Below are 25,478 nucleotides of genomic sequence, written 5' to 3'. Positions count from 1 at the left end.
TCAGCGTCGGGAGTCTCGTGACTTCGTAAAGCTGCCTCGTGCTGAAATGTCGTGGCCGGTGGAGAGCCAGAGAGCTTTGTTATGCACTGTTTGCAGCCTCTTCATGTGCTTTACTTCCACAGCGGACCGAAAACGCATCGCCAGCCCACACAGAGGTGTTCCGGACCGAAGAGGGAACGCGCAACGACGCTGGTGGCGGGAGTGGACCGCAGACGGGACGACTGGACGCGAGCTACGAAGGGGGAAGAGCGTAGGTATAAATACTGGACCCGTAACCGAGGAGATCGTTAATTTTACGCCTTAATAAACCCGTAATGAGCTTCATACTTAAAAGCATACCCCAAGGCACATCGGACGACTCAGTGCTCAATCAACTGCTTCCATGGGGCCTTAAAGTAAACAAAGCATAGCGCATAGACGACAGAGAAATAAACGACTCAGCCACGTAGCAAAACAACCAAGGGACCCCCCTTGCCACTAAACCAGCGCAATGTGGTAGGTGCCTTTCATTTGCAAACACAACAAATACGTGCAGGAAACTAAGTGTCGAAGATGCTGTGGACAGTATGATCTCTTCTGCTGCAACCAAAAAGAAGAAAATAGATGCGCCAATTGCAATGATCCCCACTCCGCCCTCTTCTACAAATATCTCTAAAGACCCAAGGAGGCCACAGCGGTCGAGGCACTCCCCCATCGAGATGATATACGAGCTACTGTGTATTCCAGATACAGGAGGTCGCCACAGTACTGTTCCACCTACTTCAAGATCTAGGAGAGGCTGTCAAAGCTCTCTGGGACACTCTACAAGGCAAATACTTTGAAATGACTCCGTATGTGCACAAACACGAAATAAAACACACATACGATAAGGTATCAACTGCACCCTGAAACGCGAATGCTCACAAACACAGACATGCACACACACACACACACACACACACACACACACACACACACACACACACAGCCACACACACCAAAATGACACAATCCACAACATACAGAAAGTAAACAACCCCGTGACCCCTGTAACCCCCCTTTCCCGTAAGCACGATCGCGATGGCTGATGCACAAAGTCTAAACTTCGCCTTTGTCAATACGCACGGAGTGAGGACTAAAGGTACAATGCTGATACATACACTACATCAGGGTGATGTTCATTTTGCAGCAATCGTCGAAACGTGGATAACGGCCAGGAACAAATTCAACTTCCTAAAATACAACACTTCTCAGAAATATAGAAAAGACGGCAGCTGTGGAGTGGCCACATGATTCAATAGCCACAAAGAAATCCCTCTACTGGCAGTACTTGAGAACATGGAAGGCGTCGTACTACAAATAAGAGACAGGAGCAGGTGCGTCCTTAACATAGTTCGTATTCAAAATCCCCAGGGAGGCCCCTATCAACACAGTGCTTATGTTACCTAACTATATTCAATAGAAACCTAATACTAGATGACTTAAACGCAAGAAGACAAGTGCTAGCTGACAGAAACCGGCAACGGACACCGACTCTTCGAACTGATGACAACAGAACCAATCAGTAGATTCCCAGTAAATCACCGGACCTTCATCTGCCTTCATGGATGTTAGGCACTAGACCACATATAGCAGAGCCCAAATATTAGCGACGAAATGACTGAACCTGGCATCGGCCATTCCATCTCAAGTGACCACCTTCCCATCCTTTTCGCGACTATTGCCACACAACTCCCAGACAAGCTGCCTACAAGACGGACTGTACAAACATACACTGACAGAGACTAGAACAGATACAAAGATATCATCTGAAGCCAACGCTCCCTATAGTCACAACAGACGACGATGACCTTCAACAGGCTAGAGAAGACTCGAGGCGGCCATACATCATTGTCTTATAAACCTGGAGACAAGCCATTCCCCAGGACACTCACAACCTAATACGACAGAGAAAAACTATACAAACAAATCATATTAACCGATAATGCAGACTTTAAAAGCCGGAGGAGCAGCCTAAACGCAGGTATAAAACAATCGTTTCCGTCTACCGACAAAGACATGTAGACAGTTAAAATACAGAACAGGGTCGCAGGTTCTGAAAGCGCTTCAAAACGCTGACAGGCCAAAGACAATAGGTGAAAACTACATTACTGATAAATGGCAAACCAGCAACAGACGAAACGGAACAGGTGGAAGCCTTCAAACAGGTATTACACCAGGCCTACCTGTTTCCACGAAATAACAAAGTGGACGAAAACTTCAAACTGCAAGTGGAAAACGAAATAGCGCAGAGAGTGACCACACCCTCTGGACGGAACTAAGCCCCTGGAAAAAATGACACAAAACGAATACATTTACAGAAAGCCCCCAACACATCTCAAAACACTCATCCTCTCCCTTATCTTCTATTACTGCCTGACAAATGAGACCATACCGACCAGCCAGAGGACAAGAAAGACAATCATGATAACAAACTTCGACAAACCAAGGACTGACCAGATGTCTCTGCTCAAAGTATAGCAAAGACATATTAACGAATAGTAGCCGAGTGCCTAAAGACGCACATAGAAGTCAAAGACCTCCTCCCGCTGACACAATCGTGCTTTCCGCACAATCACTCTACCAATGACCCGCTGATTAATGTAACCGACGGAATCATAAACGACTTCAATAAGGTCTTTTAGACACAGAACGTGCCTTTGACAAGCTCCGTCAGAACGAACAAGACCAATGGAACTCCTGAATAGAATTGTTCGTCATATATGAGCATACATCTCAAACAGGATATGCAAGCTAAATGTCTCCAGCGCAACATCCCGAGAATGCACACTATAGGCAGGAGTGCCCGTCATGTCCCCGCTACTGAACGCGATGTATACTGCCGACATGTCCACTGTAATAACTCGCGCACAGACAGTAGAACCTTAAGCTGACAAAACCTCGTACAGAGCTTAGGACAACCACTACACAACGGAAAACCCGACCTACTTACAACGACCTGAAGATCGAGTGGTAAGATGGAGGATTCGGCCGTATCCATCCAAGACCCAAACAATCCTGTTCAGACACCGACACCTGACCAAAAAAAGGCAGCGGAACAATGATGACATACAGATGACACTCTGGGACAGGTCACTTAGACTTAACGACAGTTAGGTTCCTTGGCGTGTTCGTGGGCATACAACTGAATTGAAAAAATGCACCTAACTTACATGCTCGACAAACCTCGTAAGACTGGTTCAAGGACGACTATGGTATGTCATGACCAAATAACCACACACACATAAAGGACATACGGAAGAACATTAAAAGAATATGCCTCAGATCCCTTAGCAGGCATACAAAGATCAGTAGCATAGACTGAAAGCCTCACAAAACTCCCGAGCAATTACACCCTGTAATGACATAAACTGCATTACTGGACTGGAACCACTGCAAACACGACAAACCAGAGTAAGAGCCAACTTCAGAAGACACATCCTGACTAACCCATCGGACGTGGAAAAATTCTGACAACAAGACCATGATTAACCAGGCGACCCAAATACGAATACTTACAGCCAACACGTACTGTAGCCCACAACACCAGCGAAGGGTATCCTGAGTTCTCCCCCACAACGGAACCTCTAACGAAAGAGATACCAGCACCCGCTCATCTAAGTCAAACACAGAAGAACAAAAAACACACTGGCACAAACAGATCACAAAGAGGTAAAACACACAATAGAACCGAATCTCTCTCTCTCTCTCACTCTCTCTCTCTCTCATACAACACTGGTACGCTAGATATAAGCACTACAGCGCTACGACAACTATAGAATCAAGAGTAGGCTTATAAGTGCCCCAATACAAATTGCTAAGGTGAATGGAATCCAATCTTCCCTGTGTGACATCAGCAGCTACCCACTGTAATACACTCCTGGAAATGGAAAAAAGAACACATTGACACCGGTGTGTCAGACCCACCATACTTGCTCCGGACACTGCGAGAGGGCTGTAAAAGCAATGATCACACGCACGGCACAGCGGACACACCAGGAACCGTGGTGTTGGCCGTCGAATGGCGCTAGCTGCGCAGCATTTGTGCACCGCCACCGTCAGTGTCAGCCAGTTTGCCGTGGCATACGGAGCTCCATCGCAGTCTTTAACACTGGTAGCATGCCGCGACAGCGTGGACGTGAACCGTATGTGCAGTTGACGGACTTTGAGCGAGGGCGTATAGTGGGCATGCGGGAGGCCGGGTGGACGTACCGCCGAATTGCTCAACACGTGGGGCGTGAGGTCTCCACAGTACATCGATGTTGTCGCCAGTGGTCGGCGGAAGGTGCACGTGCCCGTCGACCTGGGACCGGACCGCAGCGACGCACGGATGCACGCCAAGACCGTAGGATCCTACGCAGTGCCGTAGGGGACCGCACCGCCACTTCCCAGCAAATTAGGGACACTGTTGCTCCTGGGGTATCGGCGAGGACCATTCGCAACCGTCTCCATGAAGCTGGGCTACGGTCCCGCACACCGTTAGGCCGTCTTCCGCTCACGCCCCAACATCGTGCACCCCGCCTCCAGTGGTGTCGCGACAGGCGTGAATGGAGGGACGAATGGAGACGTGTCGTCTTCAGCGATGAGAGCCGCTTCTGCCTTGGTGCCAATGATGGTCGTATGCGTGTTTGGCGCCGTGCAGGTGAGCGCCACAATCAGGACTGCATACGACCAAGGCACACAGGGCCAACACCCGGCATCATGGTGTGGGGAGCGATCTCCTACACTGGCCGTACACCACTGGTGATTGTCGAGGGGACACTGAATAGTGCACGGTACATCCAAACCGTCATCGAACCCATCGTTCTACCATTCCTAGACCGGCAAGGGAACTTGCTGTTCCAACAGGACAATGCACGTCCGCATGTATCCCGTGCCACCCAACGTGCTCTAGAAGGTGTAAGTCAACTACCCTCGCCAGCAAGATCTCCGGATCTGTCCCCCATTGAGCATGTTTGGGACTGCATGAAGCGTCGTCTCACGCGGTCTGCACGTCCAGCACGAACGCTGGTCCAACTGAGGCGCCAGGTGGAAATGGCATGGCAAGCCGTTCCACAGGACTACATCCAGCATCTCTACGATCGTCTCCATGGGAGAATAGCAGCCTGCATTGCTGCGAAAGGTGGATATACACTGTACTAGTGCCGACATTGTGCATGCTCTGTTGCCTGTGTCTATGTGCCTGTGGTTCTGTCAGTGTGATCATGTGATGTATCTGACCCCAGGAATGTGTCAATAAAGTTTCCCCTTCCTGGGACAATGAATTCACGGTGTTCTTATTTCAATTTCCAGGAGTGTACATCGCTGTGTAAGGCTCAAATGGCTCTGAGTACTATGGGACTTAACTTCTAAGGTCATCAGTCCCCTAGAACTTAGAACTACTTAAACCTAACTAAGGACATCACACACATCCATGCCCGAGTCAGGGGTCGAACCTGCGACCGTAGCGGTCGCGCGGCTCCAGACTGTCGCGCCTAGAACTGCTCAGCCACCCCGGCCGGCACTGTGTAAGGAACCAAGATTATACCACCTAACATGGGACAAATATCCAAAGACGGCTACACTCATTTAGTTTCATGGTGTGACCGATATACCACTGGCAGATATGTTTCAGTTAATAGGTAACCTAAGTTAGCCGATTATCAGGAATTTGTTCCAACCGTGTCTCACAAATCTAGTGGCATAAGACTGCAACAAGATGCCACAACACATTTCCTTCCACTACTGTTAAATACATGAGCATATGCCACTAAAGCTGCGTTTAGCCCTGCGCGCCTTGCGTTCAGTCGCCGTGCGACTGTGCTTGCCTCACACGCAAGCAGAGGCCCGTAGTTTGATGCCTCTTCGCAAACAATGTGCATGCGAGTGATTCCATTCACATCAGTGTTCACACTGGGCGCCTCTACTTAGGTGTGGGGCGAGTTACAGCCGCACGCCGACTAGGCGCAAGGAGCACGGGTGTAAACACACCTTAACAGTATTTGTATGTGGCAGAGTGACAGCGACAAAATCTAATTTTATTTCCTACGCATTATTTTTGAAACAAAGCATCACGTCCAATAACGGGTCAGTTGCAGCCACTTAGTTTCTTAAACACAGAATTTCTCTGGTTTGTCGAGCTTCTACTCCTACGTCACCATAGTTTTTGGTTTATCTCGATCAGGATTATCCACCAAATGGTAAGTGCATTACAGTTTATTGATCAGTTTTTTTCTCAAGTAGGAACTTGTGCCGGAAAATATAAAACGCCAAATAAGTAGGTATTACCCCAAAGGAACAAGAATCACGCTTATAGTAATCACAATTTACGTGACTTTAGATGATGGCAATGTTGCTTAGAACTGGACTGAAGAACCTTAGGAGGGAGGACTGACGTAAATTGCGAATGTAGGTACGACGTAGGCGCATCGCATGGTGGAATAAAGCAGGATGGTGGAGACTCACAACGAGGGCGAGGTTTGCACAGGCCAGGTTGGCGGCGGCGCTGGCCACAGCGACCAATGCGAGCAGCGCCCGGGCCTCCATGCTGGACGCGACTGGAGCTCGTATTCCCTGCTCTGCTGTGGCCGCAGCCTCGCGTGATCGCGTGGCCGCCTGCTCTGCTAAATGCGGTTAACTAACGTCCAGTCCTTGAAGCTCATATCTGTACGACGTGGTCTCCCTCCTCTTCCTGTTCTCCAGCAATTGTCAGCTGTGCGAAAATTAATGGCAACTGTGGTCTGTGATGTTTTCTAGTACGAAATGTGTCGTAATAACTGTATGGAATCCTTAGATTACGTATGTTCACAGATTTTTACTTGATTATAATACAACAAAATATTATTTCATAACAGAGAGCTGAAGAGGACGTACATAAATTGAACATGTGAGACATGATACTGTGAAAAGAGTTTGACGTAACAATGAAAAACTAGTCTAAACAAGGCGTCGAGAGTAGAAGTTCCTTCTCAATTACTCCCAGCCTTGTCAGAGCCAGCGATGACAGCGCTCTTACACTTGCTGTGCAACATGTATGAGACGGGTGAAATACCCTCAGACTTCAAGAAGAATATAACAATTCCAATTTCAAAGAACGAAGGCGCTAGGCGCTCAGTCCGGAGCCGCGCGACTGCTACGGTCGCAGGTTCGAATCCTGCCTCGGGCATGGATGTGTGTGATGTCCTTAGGTTAGTTAGGTTTAAGTAGTTCTAAGTTCTAGGGGACTGATGACCATAGATGTTAAGTCCCATAGTGCTCAGAGCCATTTGAAGGAAGGCGCTAACAGGTGTGAATATAACCGACCTATTAGTTTAATAAGTCATGGTTGCAAAATACTAAAACGAATCCCTTACACTGGAATGGAAGACCTGTAAAAGCCGACCAAGGGGAAGATCAGTTTGGAATGTGGGAACACGTGAGGAAATGCTGACCCTATGACTTGTCACAGCAGATAGGTTAAGAAAAGGTGAACCTAACTTTATACTATTTGTAGAGTTAAAGAAAGCTTTTGACCATGTTCACTGGACAGTCTCTTTGAAATTCTGAAGATAGCTGGGGTAAAACACATGGGGCGAAAGGTTTTTTACAACTCTTACAGAAACCAGTCGGCCGTTATAACAGTCGAGGTGCATGAAAGGGAAGCAGTGGTTGAGAAGGGACTGAGGCAGGGTTGTAGCCCATCTCAGACATCGTTCAGTTTGTACCTTGAGCAAATGGTAAAGGAAATCAAAGAAAATTTTGGAATAGGAATTAAAGTCCAGGGAGAAGGAATAAAAACTTTGAGGCCTCCCGATGACATTGTAATTCTGTCAAAGGCAGTGAAGGACTTGCTAGAGTAGTTGTACGAAATGTAGGGTGTCCTAAAAGGAAATATGAGATGAACATCAGCAAAGCCAGAACGAAGATAATGGAATGTGGTCGAATAAAATCAGGTGATGCTGAGGAACTTAGATGGGGAAACGATACACTTAAATCAGTAGATGAGAACTGTTATCTGGGCAGCGAAATAACTGATGATGGCTGAAATAAAGAGGATATAAAATGCTTGCTGCCAATGACAAGGAAAGTGTTTCTGCAGAAGAAAATATAGATTTAAGTTTTAGGAAGCCTTTTCTGAAAGTATTTATATGGAGTGTAGCCGTGCATGGAAATGAAACAAGGACTATGAACAGCTTAAACAAGAAGTATAGACACCTTTGAAATGTAGTAGTACAGGAGGAAGTTGAGGATTAGATGGGTAGATCATGTAACTAATCAGGAGCTACTGAAGAGAACTGGAGTCCAAAAAATTGTGCACAACCTGTCTAGAAGAAGCGATCAGTTGGTAGGATACATTCTGAGATATCTAGGGATCACCAGTTTAGTGCTGGAGGGGAGCTATGTGGGTAAAAATCGTGGAGGCATACCAAGAGATGAATAGAGTAAGCAGATGTAGGTTGCAGTAATTATTCGGCGATGAAGAGGCTTGGACAGGCAAGAGCAGCATGGAGAACTGCATCAGACCATTCTTCGGACTGAAGACCAAAACAACAGATAGCTGGTAGTTGGCTCCTGGATGCCATCTGATCGTCTAATTCAACTAGACGTAAGTGAAACCGTTGTTTATGAAAGTAACATTATTGGCCATAAGTTAGAAGTAAATAAGTGTCACTGCTCACGATACCCACATGTTCACTTGAAAATAGCATTGCAAGCCAAAACAGGCAAGCTTGTTGTCGTTGTTTTGGTCTTCAGTCCAAAGACTGGTTCGATGTCGCTCTCCATATTACTCTGTCTTCTAAAAGCCTCCTCATCACCGACTAACTACTGCAATCTACATCCTTCTGAATCTGCTTAATGTATTCCGCTCTTGGTGACACTCTATGATTCTTACTCTCCACGCTTCCCTCAAATACTAAAATGGTGATCTCCTGATGCCTCAGAATATGTTGTACCAACCAGTACCTTCTTCTAACTTAGTTGTGCCACAAATTCCTCTTCTCCCCAATTCGATTCAATACCTCCTCATTAGTTACATGATATACCCATCTACAGCATTCTTCTGTAGCACGACATTTCAACAGCTTCTACTCTCTCTTCTTGTCTCAACTGTCAATCGTCCTTGTTTCACTTTCATACATGGCTTCACTCTATACAAATACTTTTAAAAAGCCTTCATAACACTTAAATCGTGTCCGCAGCTCGTGGTCGTGCGGTAGCGTTCTCGCTTCCCGCGTCCGGGTTCCCGGGTTCGATTCCCGGCGGGGTCAGGGATTTTCTCTGCCTCGTGATGACTGGGTGTTGTGTGATGTCCTTAGGTTAGTTAGGTTTAAGTAGTTCTAAGTTCTAGGGGACTGATGACCATAGATGTTAAGTCTCATAGTGCTCAGAGCCATTTGAACCATTTTGAACTTAAATCGTGCAGAAATCTCTAAATACTAGCAAACAAGGATTACATAGTGGCTACTGGAACTGACTTCTTATAAAATGTACAGAAAGTTCTGTTTGAGAATAACTAATTGTGGTGTCACCGCCAGACACCACACTTGCTAGGTGGTAGCCTTTAAGTCGGCCGCGGTCCGTTAGTATACGTCGGACCCGCGTGTCGCCACTATCAGTGATTGCAGACCGAGCGCCGCCACACGGCAGGTCTAGACACTTCCTAGCACTCGTCCCAGTTGTACAGCCGACTTTGCTAGCGATGGTTCACTGACAAAATACGCTCTCATTTGCCGAGACGATAGTTAGCATAGCCTTCAGCTACGTCATTTGCTACGACCTAGCAATGCGCCATTACCGGTTACTATTGATGCTGTAAAACATGTACCGTCAAGAGCGATGTTCACCATTTATGAATTAAAGTTAAGTATTCCACAGCTACGTCCTTTTTTGCTAGTCTCATTTCCTTGACCTGTTCCAGACCTCACGCCAGCCTGCGTGAGCTAAAACGCGTGCCTTTCGGCTTCCTCTCATAGTGGGTTGGCTGTCTTGCCAGTCCACAACACTAATTATTCAGGAATAAAGGCGACGACTCACTGAAAGGCAGAAGCGATGCGTCGTCGACAGATACACAACGAAAGGTATGGGGCTTTAGTGTACTAGCTTTTGGAAGAAATTTCTTTCTCAGTCTGTAGGAGAAACATATAGACAAACATACACACGCACACACACACACACACACACACACACACACACACACACACACACACACACACACACACTAGTAGGTGGGGGGAAACAGCGAGTTACCTTAGGCTAAAGCCATCGAGGTTACAGGGACGAAGGATGTAATTTAAGGTTAATTCCCATTTGCACAGCTCAGAAAAGCTGGCGGTGGTGGCAAGGAACCAGATGGCATGGGTTGTGTTGCAGCATTGAAATGTCACAGTTATGCTGTGCTGGATGTTCTGCTACTGCACCCTGTTTTTGGCAGCTGTTTGACGGTGGCCATTGACACCTCAGTCCACATGAAACCCACCAATCACTAACAGTACCTGCACCTTGACAACTGCCTCCTCTTCCACACGAAAAACCATCCCATACAGCCTGGCCACCCGTTTCAGATGCATCAGCAGTGATAAGCACTCCCTCGCCCTATAAGATGATGACCTCACAAAGGCCTTATCAGATAGGCAATACTCCCCAGACCTAGCACACCAAAAGATCTCCTGTGCCATAACCCCACACACACCTGAGCCTCACATGCATCCCAAGAACCAACCACAAATAAGCGCCTTCCTTGTTACCCAATACCACCTGGTACTGGAATGACTGAACCACGTACTTTGTCAGGGCTTTAATTATCTGTCATCTTACCCTGAAATGACGGATATCCTACACAACATACTTCCATGCCTCCCAAAATGGTACTGTGCCACCCACCCAACCCCCACAACATCCTTGTCCATCCCTATGCCACTCCCACCTGCAACCCCCCGCCACAGGGGCCATACCCTTGTGGAAGGCCCAGATTCAAGGCCTACCCTACCCACCCACCCAACTCCTCCTACTCCCGTCTTATCACAGGCTTATACTACCCCATCAGAGGCTGGACCACCTATGAAAGCAGCTGTGTTATATATCAGCTCTGCTGCAACCACTGCACAGCTTTACACATCGGTATGAAAACCAACCAGCTGTCAACCAAAATGGCCACCATGAAACTGTTTCCAAAAACAATGTGGACCACCGAGTGGCATAACATGCAGCAGAGCACAACATGCAAGATTGCGATGGCTGCTTCACAACCCATGCCCCACCACCACCTACTTTTCTGAGCTGCGCATATGAGAGCTAACCTTACACCATATCCTCCGCTCATGTAACCTCCTTGTATCCTTCGCTGTGCCGGCCGGTGTGGCCGTGCGGTTAAAGGCGCTTCAGTCTGGAACCGCGTGACCGCTACGGTCGCAGGTTCGAATCCTGCCTCGGGCATGGATGTGTGTGATGTCCTTAGGTTAGTTAGGTTTAATTAGTTCTAAGTTCTAGGCGACTGATGACCTCAGAAGTTAAGTCGCATAGTGCTCAGAGCCATTTGAACCATTATATATATCCTTCGCTTATGGAACCTGCCTGGCCTAAACCTAACTCGCTGTCCCTAAACCGCCCACCCAATAGTGTGTGTGTGTGTTTGTGCGTATTTTTCTCTTACAGCATGATAAATGAATTTCATTCTGAAAGGTAGCAAAGAAAAGCTCTGTACCTTTTGTTTGTGTAGATATTGATGACGCAGCGCTTCTGCTTTTCGGTGAGTCGTCTCCTTCACTCCTAAGTGATTCTTGTACAGTATAATGATAATACTGACTTCTTTTCATTTAATAACGTTTCATTTAATGATTTTTTTTGCAAAGCTATAGAAATTAAATCCAGGGCAAAATGGTCACTGTTAGATGACGGCCCACTTGGTGACAAATAATCGTGTACGTAGTTCATATACACACAAAAGAAACGACTTTGTATAAAGTAATCAGACCTCGTGGACGGATGCAGGTTCGACTTTCAAAACCTAAAGGGTTCAAAATGTACAGAGTTAACGATAGAGAGCTTATGGCGCTCGATTGTTGGTCGCCGTGCAAGTCACCTCAAACTGAAATTAAATGGTCAAAATACAAACAGAACAGAAGAACTAAAAGGCAGATTGTTTTAAAAATCAAATCACATTTTTTAATTAAATTGTCCAGTTATATCAGCAAAAAGATGACAAATAACGCACTCAAATCTGTATCTTGCCGCTGCCAAGAGAGGAAGAAGTAGACGGAAAGAGAACGCTTTATACCCAGAAAAGATATTTGTGCATTCATGCATTCATAGGATGGAGATTAACGTAATAGCAACGATTTATAAAGACGACCTTTCAAAACATACATTGGACTGTAACGAGTATAAGTCTTTACTGTTCATTTATTCAAGTTTAAGTTCACAATCACAATAAAATGTAACTGAAAAGAGTTCGAACACCAACAGGTCCTATAAAGTCTCAATACAGTTTATCTGTTTGAGCGAGATTTAAGGAAGCGCCGGAACTAAATAAAAAATTACCTGCACCAGTGTCCTTCCGAAGTTAGTGATGTGAATGAATTAATGGGTCCGGTCACACTTTCGTGTATCGAGCTTAGCCGTTGGTATCTGAATGAAGTGTTTATCAGGCCGTTTGTGTAGTCACTTTTCCTTCCCTTGTCATGAAGCGTGGTTCAGCTAGTCAGAGTATGTCAGCTCTCAGAACTTGCCCCACCGTCCAACAGAAAATCTTCCCATGTGCTTCGAAGAGCGGTTACATAAGAATGACATTTCGCCTGAGATGGGTGGTGTCCGCATTGTAACACAATTCTTTCACTAAACTGTTTGTGTAATGCAGTATGTCCAGGAAATGTTTAATTCGTACGTTGGTCAACTTACGGAAGACGAACAACTGTATAGGTAATAAGTTTCCTTTAATTTACGTCTATGGTCACAAACTTTTTGTTAACAGATTACCGGTTTCGGGCATTAGTGACCATCATCAGATCTGCAGCAAAATGAGAAAAACATAAATACGCTCGCAAACTGTATACAGCTTAAGAACAATACATAGACCACAATGAAAAGTAGTTCAAAAATGGTTCAAATGGCTCTGAGCACTATGGGACTTAACTGCTGAGGTCATCAGTCCCCTAGAACTTAGAACTACTTAAACCTAACTAACATAAGGACATCACACACATCCAAGCCCGAGGCAGGATTCGAACCTGCGACCGTAGCGGTCGCGCGGTTGCAGACTGTAGCGCCTAGAACCGCTCGGCCACTACGGCCGGCTGAAAAGTAGTTCTGACAAATTTTACGTTTGTGCGCTTTAAATATGAAGAGGCATACCTGTTTCATAAAAACAAAGTCCTAATGTACTGAAGACATAGTGGCATCGTCGATGACAGTATGGCTGCAGTACATTAGGACATATACAGGTCACTGTTTTTTGAAACTGTATAGGTATTTTCAGCAAGCCGGTGCTACACCACACATCGGGTTGGCAATCCTGTCGCGAGTGCATGAGGAGTTGGGTGAGGAGAAAACAATAAACAGACGCAGTACTGTGTCCTGCCACCCCCGATCGCCTGATCTCTCTCCCTGTGATATTCACCTGTTGTGCTTATTGAAAGGTCTGGTGTACTCAGATAAACCTCAACAGAATGCTGAGAACGCTGTTGATGGTACTCCTCAGGCAGAGGTTCCATGCGTGTCTCGCAATCTGACAAATCGTGCACAGAGCTACACCGACGTCAGCGGCGGGCATTCCCAGTATTTTCTGTGTTGTTCTTTAACAATGGCCAATCCTATTGTAAATCCAAATATGTTCTGAAACAGATACATTTTGGCCGCCTTGTCTTCCCGTCAGATACATCGCGAACCGTTTAACATATCATAATTCCGTTGTCACCCAAATGACTTCCGTAAACATCCGCACTAAATGACCTACAGTCTCTCTGCAAAGCTACATTAATTACACAGACACCGGTATCAACTTAGTTAGCTTGACACAGCTAAGCGTGTCTGCATACAAACGCGGAATAGTCGAAAACGTTAGATTTAAATCTGATACTAATCACACTCGGCTACTTGTGGTTGAACCGACATTCCAGGCAATTCACGTGGTATCCAACGGTTATTTGGCAGTTAACTATGATAATAATTCTGGTCTCGTTCCTGGCAGAGACCTTAAAGAAAGGAGAGCGTCAAAAATTGAGTGGATTTCTAAAATGGGAAAGCGAGGTGTAAATATTTTTAAATAATAACTTTGTGTCATCAATTTCTCACCATAAACGCGTCCATCACAACGAAAAGGAAATCACAAAAGAGTGTGCTCATAAACGCTTCATTAAAATTCTGTTTATGTTATAAAAACTAAACTAAACTGAACTCTCGAAGAGGTCATGAAGGCCCAACGGTACCGACCGGCCGCCGTGTCATCCTCAACCCATAGGCGTCACTGGATGTTGATATGGAGGGGCATGTGGTCAGCACTCCATTCTCCCGGCCGTACGTCAGTTTCCGAGACCGGAGCCGCTACTTCTCAACCGAATAGCTTCTAAGTTTGCCTCACAAGGGCTGAGTGCATCCCGGATGCCAACAGCGCTGCGCTGACCGAATGGCCACCAATCCAAGTGCTAGCCCAGCCCGACAGCGCTGAATTTCGGTGATCTGACGGGAACCGGTATTACCACTGCGGTAAGACCGCTGGCTGTTTATGTCATAAACTGCTGGAAATGCGCACGGTTTACCGTAATATACGTTTGCAGACGGTGATGCAATTATTTCTGCATAGACTGAGATTTCTTTGAATATACACTGCCGAAAAACAAAATACTACATCCTTTCAGAGGTTCTCAATTCACTCTACACTTATTTTTGTACCAGTGCATGTGGGATACATGAAATGATTACATTTACTGGTCAGTAACAGAAGAGGTGGTGAGGTAGCAGGTATCGAGCCATGTTTAAACACCGATATTAATACACGGCGTAGCCTTCACAGGCAGCAGTGCAGACTCTGACTCTGTCACCCAGTCGATCGTACAGCTGGCGAATATTGCCTTGGAAACGTTATGCCACGCTTACTCGACCTGTTCACATTCTTCTGTAAGAGTTGTTGGTTGACAAGTCGCATGAGTCACTTCTATCCCCGTCACATCTTATACGTGCGCGACTGGAGACATGTCAGGAGATCGTGGTGCCCAGGGAAGTTGCTGCACGTTTTGCTGAGCACGTTGAGTTTCACGGGCCAGCACTATCCTTTTGGAATAACATATCACCCTCCTGTTACAAGAATGGAAAAAGAACGGGTCTAACGACGGCGCTGATTAGCATCCCCTCCAGAAACACAAAAGGTGAACCAGAGTTTTAGCGTATGAGATCCTAGACCATAAGGTATGGGGTGGGGTCAGTGTGTCTTTGACAAATGCACTCTATGAGAGAAAGCTCAGCAATTCTACGTCGTACACGCATTACTTGCGTACACGCAGAATCTCCTTTCTTCGCTGAAGATCACGGCGCGCAATTTCAACTTCCTAGTGATACCCTGACGGCACCAGTCGATCCGTGCAGGTCGATACCGTGGGATGCATGGAAGACGGACTGAAGTGTGCTTGGCAGTAGTCCAACAGCTAATAACTCGTTCGCAATTGATCGTGTTGGCACGCCTTGCCCGTGAGCCCTCGTATATGTCCTACAGTAGCTGTACATTCTGCCACGGATACCCTTACAGTTCGACATTCTGGCAGGCGTCGCTGCTGCGTGAAGTCCGGAAACTCATCTGTGGGTTTGAGAATGTTCACTTGACCACTGATACGAGAATTCATTGCAAAACTGACGCAGCGTTTCCAACTTGTGTGGCAGTACTCCGATAGGACCAACCCGCCGCTCGGAAGGCCACAGTTTTACCCCTTTCTAACTCGCTCATTTTGCTGTGGGAAGCACGAGTGCGTCTCCATGCCACAGTTGCCTGCTTGCTACACACGTTTACCACACACTAAACCTTTTGGCTATGAGCATTCCATATTAAAGTGTAGACACAGATGGCGCTCTTATAGCCATGCCACTACGCTATCTGTTCGAGGACGACACTGAAACCATTGTCGTCAGTACATCTACTAAACCCCGTGTGGCATATGCCATCATTGGATCCATATCGACGACGTCTTTCGAACTGTACTAACTACTTTTCTGGAAGTCTACTGGGATATGCTGCAACAATGCCATATTTGAAATCCTCTAGGGTCGTTAAACTTGTGCATAGTCTTAATCCTTGGGTTTCCCATGAAGAAAGAGTGCATTGGCGTCACATCAACCAAATGTGCAGGCCAGCTGGTAACGGCTGGTTATCCTAATCAGTAACTAGGAAGAAGCTGGGTGAAGCGCTTTCCTAGCCACAGCCGAGTAGTGGGCTGGGAACTCAATTCGCTGATACTGCATACATCTACATACTGGATCTGGTACTGGTACTGTAGGAGAGCCATCAGCATATATGTAAGAAATTGTGCCAAACTACAACTCGTAAAGGTTTCTTGAATTGAGTCACAACAAATCACATAATCTCCAATAACTCCACACCAAACGCTCACACTGCACTGGCAGTGATGTTCTACCTGCCTCAGCCTTTGCGGATTCTCAGGGGACCAACAATGCATCCTCCTTAAATTCAGCTTTCATTGATTTGTGAAGACAGATTCATCGGTGGAGAGAATTATTCTTTGAAGAAATATCCTTCTCTGCCGATGTCGAAATCAGAACCGAGCAACATAATTCCACACACCTTCCGCTGTTCCGCTGATCAACCCTCTGCTCAAAGCGAGCGACGTAACTGAGGCAGTGGTCAGCACATTCGGCAGAACGACGGCTCACACCCGCGTCCGCTTAGCCTGATTTAGCTTTCCTGTGATTACCCTTAAACCACTTCACGCAAATGTCGGGATGGTTCCTTTCAAAGGGCATGATCAACTTCCTTCCCCATCCCTCCCTACGCCGATGGGACCAAAGACCTTGCTTTTTTTTCCCCTCCCCCAAATCAAACAACCAATCGACCTCTGTTGAAGCTACCCATGATACAGATGCAAGCTATCTGCACACAAAATGCGAACGCGGCTGGCTGAATTATTCCAGAGCCACTCACTGTTTTCTCTGGAGCTTACATGTTGGTTTCAGAAAAGCCGTTGAACCTGTATATTTTAAAACTACGACGCTACAATACAAATTATTACTGATCCATTCGAAAAACTGAGTACGGTACAGATATCTCTGCTATCATAAGAGTCTAGGCGGCATTTACTAAGGACAGAATCAGGACATCTTAAACAGCTCTGTAATTATTTGGGGTTACCAGCTTCGCTAACTGACCATACATACATCGGATGTGAAAGAGTTTGCTGAGCATGCTTCATAGTGTCTTTCAATAATTTTTACGATTTCGTTTTTGTGATGTGTAAACAGAGTCGGCACAGACAAATACTGCTGATCACGTCCTTCAACTGACGATCAATGTCAACAAACAGCGTCAGTTTGTTTCTCGTTACGTATAAAACGATTTTTTAAAGCGTAATTTCGCGTACTTTTTGTAGAGCGTTCCCAAATTAATCCAATGGTATGTTCCGTTCAGTGATACGTGTTAGCAGGGACATTTGAACACGAAGAATAAGCTGCACTGGTAGCGCTGCAACATGCAGAGCAGACATCCGTGGTCAGGGTTACATTCGAGACGACACGGGGCCAGTCAGACAAGCAAGACGTGACGAAGAAATGATTATTGATCTTCCCGTCTTTCGTGATGGTCCACTGAATCAGGGACTAGTTGAGATCAGTGGACGCAACATCAGTAGTAATACAGTCTAATATATCATCGTTTTTAAGAGAATGTAAAGGAATGGCCTGGTGTTTCTGTTGCTATATCCCTAACACGATAATATCTACAGTCTTTCACTAAGGGTTGGGATTAAGACATATGGCAGAGAGCAAACGAAAATCCTTTAATTTATCTTAGTTCCTATGCTTAGTGAAAGCAAAGTCAACACTTTTACAATGCAATTTCTTACCCACTAACAATCAATAAATTTTCTGCAACTGGTTTGTAGTCCAAAAATAACAATGAAATTTTTCTACTCTATTACTGATGGATACGTGATTCACTAACAGTACAAGTAATATAAAAATTTAATCTCGAATTGTAGTCTAAGTAAACTATCCGATAAACGTTTTGAATAAAAATGAAAGTAAATAAGTGAAGCATACAGGAAATGGGAACTCTAAAGTAATCGGTATTTGACTGAATCAGTCTCCTAAAGTAAGTGCTCAAACAAACTGCCGGGCTGTTGATGACAATGTTCCAGTCTAAAAGCGGATCGCCCGGTTTCCCGGGTTCGATTCCCGGCGGGGTCAGGGATTTTCTCTGCCTCGTGATGACTGGGTGTTGTGTGCTGTCCTTAGGTTAGGTTTAAGCAGTTCTAAGTTCTAGGGGACTGATGAGCATAGTTGTTAAGTCCCATAGTGCTCAGAGCCATTTGAACCATTTTTAAAAACGGACGCTAGCTGTTGCGTGCAGTACATCGTATGACTCATTTAGTTCAGAGATCAGTCTGACATGTTTCTCATTTCTTCGCGGTTTGCACGTTTCTCTGCGATCACCATGTCCTTTACTGCTCCCCAGAAGTACTTTTACGCAAGTCCGTTTCGTGTACCAAGAGTAATTGATGCCAGTGCTGTGAAGACTGAAACATTATGGATTATAAAGTAACAAGGATTACGCCACATCTAGAGTGTGAAACCATTTAGATTGTGAAGTTTGTGAGTATAAGGGCGAGTCCAGTTGCTACCTGCGATGTGTTAGAAACATAGGATGATGGAACAGAACAGCGCTCAGTTCAATGTGAGACGGGCGTCGGATGAATTTTAGTAAATGCTGATGCCGTGTAGTGGTACGCTTGAGAATATTTGAGATGTATTTTAAACAGTATGCCGTGTTTGCCCCGATGGAGCGCTAGGGACTTTTTTATGATTTTTTCCCCCTCATTACCGTATATGTGTGCTTTATAGCCCTGAGGGTGCGCTTATGTTGGGTCGAAGAATCCTGAGAGAAAGGTAAGTCCGGTCATTGTTTCAAATAAGTATAGTGTACTGTAACCGCAGCAAATGCAAGGTTTGAGAGATGACCAGAAGAAGCTGACACCTGGACCTAACATCTCAAGGCAGTAACGAAAAAGGTGTAGTGAGACCAAACGTCGAACAGAATGGAGTAGATTTTTGGATTAAGTGTGTTGATTAACAAGGACGCTCTATAACTGTAATTTTGAATTTAAAGATGTGTTGAATAGTGACTGTTATAACCTGGCGTAACTCATAAAAGTAAGTAACGATACAGGCTGTTGTGTTCAGCGGGTTTTCACAAATCATATTGGTATATGTAGCATGTGGTATACAAATCAATTTTTTCGGGTCCACCAGCCAAAGCTGCCGAAGGAAGGATGATTAAGCAGGTCCATTGCGTACCATTACTGGTGACAATCAATAAGAGATGAAAGCAAGGAGATGATGAAAATTGTAAAATTATACTGCTGTAAAATGATGTATCGCAACATATGATAAGCCAGGTTGTGAGAGGTGGAGAGAGTGTAATTATGTTAAGTAATTTCTTCATTAGTTGTGGTGTCACAAACCACTCATTGCTTTATCTGGTCACTGCACCAACTGAAACCTAGGGAGAAAATTATCATCTGACATTTTCCATTCCTTTGTTATATCAAGATGAATTGTCATATCAGAAAGTATACAGTAATGTTAATGGTTGTAAATAAGTTAAGATGACAGAAGTTTAAGGATTCATGACATGATAGAATATATGCAACTTGTTAAGAGGTTGAAAAAAGGTCTTCAATTTTATATATATATCACTCTCTTGTGGGATAAGCTCACTATATATATATATATATATATATATATATATATATATATATATATATATATATACTCCTGGAAATTGAAATAAGAACACCGTGAATTCATTGTCCCAGGAAGGGGAAACTTTATTGACACATTCCTGGGGTCAGATAAATCACATGATCACACTGACAGAACCACAGGCACATAGACACAGGCAACAGAGCATGCACAATGTCGGCACTAGTACAGTGTATATCCACCTTTCGCAGCAATGCAGGCTGCTATTCTCCCATGGAGACGATCGTAGAGATGCTGGATGTAGTCCTGTGGAACGGCTTGCCATGCCATTTCCACCTGGCGCCTCAGTTGGACCAGCGTTCGTGTTGGACGTGCAGACCGCGTGAGACGACGCTTCATCCAGTCCCAAACATGCTCAATGGGGAACAGATCCGAAGATCTTGCTGGCCAGGGTAGTTGACTTACACCTTCTAGAGCACGTTGGGTGGCATGGGATACATGCGGACGTGCAGTGTCCTGTTGGAACAGCAAGTTCCCTTGCCGGTCTAGGAATGGTAGAACGATGGGTTCGATGACGGTTTGGATGTACCGTGCACTATTCAGTGTCCCCTCGACGATCACCAGTGGTGTACGGCCAGTGTAGGAGATCGCTCCCCACACCATGATGCCGGGTGTTGGCCCTGTGTGCCTCGGTCGTATGCAGTCCTGATTGTGGCGCTCACCTGCACGGCGCCAAACACGCATACGACCAACATTGGCACCAAGGCAGAAGCGACTCTCATCGCTGAAGACGACACGTCCCCATTCGTCCCTCCATTCACGCCTGTCGCGACACCACTGGAGGCGGGCTGCACGATGTTGGGGCGTGAGCGGAAGACGGCCTAACGGTGTGCGGGACCGTAGCCCAGCTTCATGGAGACGGTTGCGAATGGTCCTCGCCGATACCCCAGGAGCAACAGTGTCCCTAATTTGCTGGGAAGTGGCGGTGCGGTCCCCTACGGCACTGCGTAGGATCCTACGGTCTTGGCGTGCATCCGTGCGTCGCTGCGGTCCGGTCCCAGGTCGACGGGCACGTGCACCTTCCGCCGACCACTGGCGACAACATCGATGTACTGTGGAGACCTCACGCCCCACGTGTTGAGCAATTCGGCGGTACGTCCACCCGGCCTCCCGCATGCCCACTATACGCCCTCGCTCAAAGTCCGTCAACTGCACATACGGTTCACGTCCACGCTGTCGCGGCATGCTACCAGTGTTAAAGACTGCGATGGAGCTCCGTATGCCACGGCAAACTGGCTGACACTGACGGCGGCGGTGCACAAATGCTGCGCAGCTAGCGCCATTCGACGGCCAACACCGCGGTTCCTGGTGTGTCCGCTGTGCCGTGCGTGTGATCATTGCTTGTACAGCCCTCTCGCAGTGTCCGGAGCAAGTATGGTGGGTCTGACACACCGGTGTCAATGTGTTCTTTTTTTCATTTCCAGGAGTATATATATATATATATATATATATATATATATATATATATATATATATATATAGTGAGCTTATCACTCAAGATATCAATTTACTAAAATTAATGATAAAATGATAAACTATGTCTTGGAGGTAGTAATGATAAGCTGTTCTGTAAAGTCACAACGCCACGAACATTGAAGATGGAGGAGAATGATGATTATCTGAGGAGCAAAACAGTAATTCAATACTAATCTCCATGTATGACAATGTTGCAAGTGACGCGCGATCATGGGAGAGGGAGAGAGGACGCCCTCTGGCTGATGGAGCGGGCTCGGCAATGCTGGGGCGGCGCGCGACTCGTAACGGGATGTCAAGGGGCACTTTGCTGCCGTCTGCCAGCCCTGCCCCTCCTGCAGAATCGGACGGAGGCAAGGCGGAAGAATTACTGGCTGGTTGTGGCTGAGGGCAGTGCACGCCAGCTGGTCATGCCAAGTGGTCAGCACATAGCTGGTCGGTCACCGATGGAACCTGACATTTCGAGCAGAAGACGCGAGGGTAATGAACGACATTCCGGAGCCGTGTGCATTTACATATCTGTGACGAAAAGCAAAGCCGAGTTCATGCCCAAGGTGGCACGGGAGGATAAATACTGAGCAGAAACACTGTAACTTGGTGTTTAGCGCCATAAAGTGGACATAGTTAAAGGAAGGTCACACTAGCAATGGAGTGAGATAGTTAAGTGCTTGGACAATGCCACTACCGGATTTTTGTGAACTTTGTTGAATGAAAGACGAAATTTAGCGAGATTTATTATGATTATTAATATTATTATTCTCGTGTCAGAAACACACATAAAGCAGTGTATACAATTATTGACAGATCAACACAGTTTATATAAGTTTTGACAAAAATTGTCGACTAACTGGAGGAGGTCATTTTCCGCACAGTCTGTTCTTCCCCGCTGTCGTGCATGGTTTTATGTTCTTCAATGTATCCCCATTTTCAGAGGTTATGCCATGATGTTCCCACTCTTGACCTCAGTCTGTTTAAGGGCTACCGGGTTGGCCAATTCTCTTCATGAGCAGGGGCTAAAGATTCCGTAAATCTTTTCCAACCAGGAGGGTGGGATGTCTCAGTCCTCCATAGTTGTAGCGTGGCTTTTTAATCAGTAATTGTTAGTTTCTCTGATGTTCTGAGGAAACTTTTCCTTGACGTTAGTCGTGGAGGGTAGGGCTATTTCCCATTCATGGGATCGTTTTTTCCTGCTCTAGTTCCATTCTTTCCCTGTTTGCTGCTACTTCTCTTGGAATATGAGGCTGTGCAGTTCCTATAAAGTGGTAGAGCCAGTCGACTGGAGTTGACTACCAGCAGCCTGTTACAATTTGCATGTGTCGTTTATGGCAACATCCACCTGTTTGGGATGTGCTGACTTATACGAGACGGGACAGGCATACTCTTCAGTAAAGTAGCATAATGCCGTTGGAGAAGTGTGAATGATTTCAGTTTGGCTTCCCCACTGTGATCCGGCCAGTTTTACCAGTAGATTGTTCGTGGTGGAGACTTTTGATTTGAAATACAACAGTTTTTTTAAGTGTTAGAGATCTGTCGAGTGTTATACCCAGTCATTTTGGAGTGTCAAAGTGTGCCAATTTAACCCCTGGCCATTCTATCTTTAACTTGTTTGTTGTTTCCCTAATCATCATCATTTCATCCCCATCGACACACAAGTCACCGAAGTGGCGTCCTACTTGTACCAGGCAAGCGGTCTACCCGACGGGTGGCCCTCGTCACACGCCATTATTATTAGTATAGATGGAATGCACATGCTTGTGTATTGATAGATTTGTGTTAAGCTGCTTTGTTCTGTAGGACCTTGACGGATCATCAAGAGCACTCCTTAAGCTGATTACTATTGAATAAAAGTTTATGCTTTCGGTTGCGAGAGGGAGATAATCAGCATGCAAGAGACCTGTCGAGACTGTGGGTTGGTCGTTCGTATAATGAACAATAATGGAGCCAACAATTTCCTCGGGAAGGTTAGTTTTCAGTAGCCTCCGTCAGATGTGCTGCCTTTGGAAGTCAACGATGAATCTTCGGTTCTGCAGAAGGTTGATGATGAGCCTGGTGAGGGTGAAATCTTTGGTTGGGCTGTTGAACTTGTTTAATAGTAACTGCTGGTGGAAGGTGTCGTGCGCTGCTGTTAAGTCCACGAATACCACTCCTGTCACCTTACGGTCTTCAAAACCTTCTTACATGAGCTGTGTAAGACTGAGTAATTGTCGTGTGCCGCTTTTACCAGGGCGGAATCAAGCTTGCTGAGGTATAAGCAAGGAATCATTAACATGTGAGAGATGGTTTAAAATCATTCTCTCTAGCAGTTTGTAAATGAGACACATTTAGTGTTATTGGTCTAAAATTCTCTGGACTGTTTCCTTCTTTACCAGATTTCAGCACAGCAATTACTCGACTCTTCCGCCATATCTTTGAAATTTGACGTCTATCAACACATTTATTGAGGAGCTGAAGAATACATTCTTTTGTTGCTACTACAAATCACTTGATTTTCTCAGTTTGTACGTCGAAACCAGCTGACTTAACAGTTTTACTCTGTTTACTAGCCTTCTGTAATTCATCCATCGTTAGTAGGAATACAGGTTGTTATTATGCTCTTGCTCGTCAGCAATTGCTGGTGTGCTATTTGGTTGGCGGTGATATTTTTGTGTGTAGTGGTCTTAGTTGGATCATTGGACAAGTCTCCAGCCTTACGAACTGTCTCTTTTCAGATCCAGATTTTCTTTTGTTTTTATCCATTTTTCCCTTTTTGATGCTCTTATAAAAGAAATGGGTTTGTTTCCTGTTGCTATAGTTTTTCACTGAAAGGCTTTTCTCTAAATAAGTTGCTATATTCTTTAACTAAGGCTGCCTGATCTGACGTGAGCCAAGGGATCTAAAGTTTTCGACAGCTGCGACGGATAGATATTTTGGAATATCTTTTGTGGCTGTGGTGAAGGTGTCATAATGTCCTGGTTTTGGTTCTACAGAAGACACATAGGCGTCCAGTTAATCTGCAGTTCTCGACCACTCAGCCTTTCTAGAGTTAAACATCCTCCGAAATGGGATTTTTTAGGTCTAACAGCAGCAACTATTTGGAAGTTTATTGGTTTATGTTTTTCATTTGAACTTGAGAACAGACAGACTTTATGCACTGTTAGCTAACACTGCTGGTGGTGAATATGAGGTCGGAATTGTATCCTGGCCTCCACCTGACGCTGTTAGATGATACAGGTAGTTTTGCATCGTGGATTATGGTAAGACGATTCATATCTTCCCACTCTCGTACTACTGCTCCATTTTCATCTTAATTATCATAGCCCCAAATGTTACTATGGCTGTTGAAGTCACCAGCCACAATCTGCACGTGTTTATTTTGGTAATTTGTTGATTTATTAATGGTCGTTCAGATTAGTTTACATGTGATGTGTCTACAAAATAGTGTAACTTAATATTTCTGATATAGTTGCTGTAACTTAATATTATAATATAATTTGTGTTTCACTAAATGTTACCTATCTCTTCTTTTGAACCATGATGGCAGTCACTCAAATTAGTTTACATGTCACGTGTCTGCAACATCATATATTGTATAGTTCATTCTGTTGGCCAGATTCTGAACATTGGGAATGCCGTACTTGAAGTGACACAGTTTTCTCTTATTGAATGATGGTGTTTACACAAGGGAGGTTATCTTGTAATCGATTATTGTCCAGTAATGAGGCGACAGAATTTTGATGGTTGTGATAAATCAGAACTACAGACAGTGTATATCAGACATATGTATAGATTAGATATTATTTTTATCATGAGTTAATTCTGAAACTGAAGTCCTTAGTTGTTGGTCATTTTTGAATTGAGTACATTAATATTTGAGTACTGAATCATAAGTAACGAAGTAATTGCATGTTATGTTAGTCAATACATACTGAGTTCACAGAATTGGAGTTTGCCGTGGTATAATTAAGGAATTGACGGTATCTTACATTAGTCGTAACATATTGAGTTTAAAGAACTGGAGTCTGTTGTGAATATGAAGTTTATGGTATTGTAACTTTTTCAGAAACTATCGTTTGTCGTGG

The 25,478-nt window shown here is 45.2% G+C and overlaps 1 protein-coding gene across 1 annotated transcript in view; it reads right to left on the bottom strand.

Moving 5' to 3' along the window:
* LOC126238820 (uncharacterized) overlaps positions 1–6,581 on the bottom strand; it is a 114,506-nt gene extending 107,925 nt beyond the window's left edge. Inside the window, exon 1 of the mRNA XM_049947814.1 lies at positions 6,463–6,581. Coding sequence (XP_049803771.1) covers positions 6,463–6,543 — 81 coding nt within the window. The 5' untranslated portion in view covers positions 6,544–6,581. The remainder of the gene's footprint in view (positions 1–6,462) is intronic.
* Between the last annotated feature and the right edge of the window lie 18,897 nt (positions 6,582–25,478).

This window comes from Schistocerca nitens, chromosome 1, assembly GCF_023898315.1.
Source record: "Schistocerca nitens isolate TAMUIC-IGC-003100 chromosome 1, iqSchNite1.1, whole genome shotgun sequence".
Classification (NCBI taxonomy): domain Eukaryota; kingdom Metazoa; phylum Arthropoda; class Insecta; order Orthoptera; family Acrididae; genus Schistocerca; species Schistocerca nitens.
This window is presented reverse-complemented; position numbering and strand designations above follow the sequence as displayed.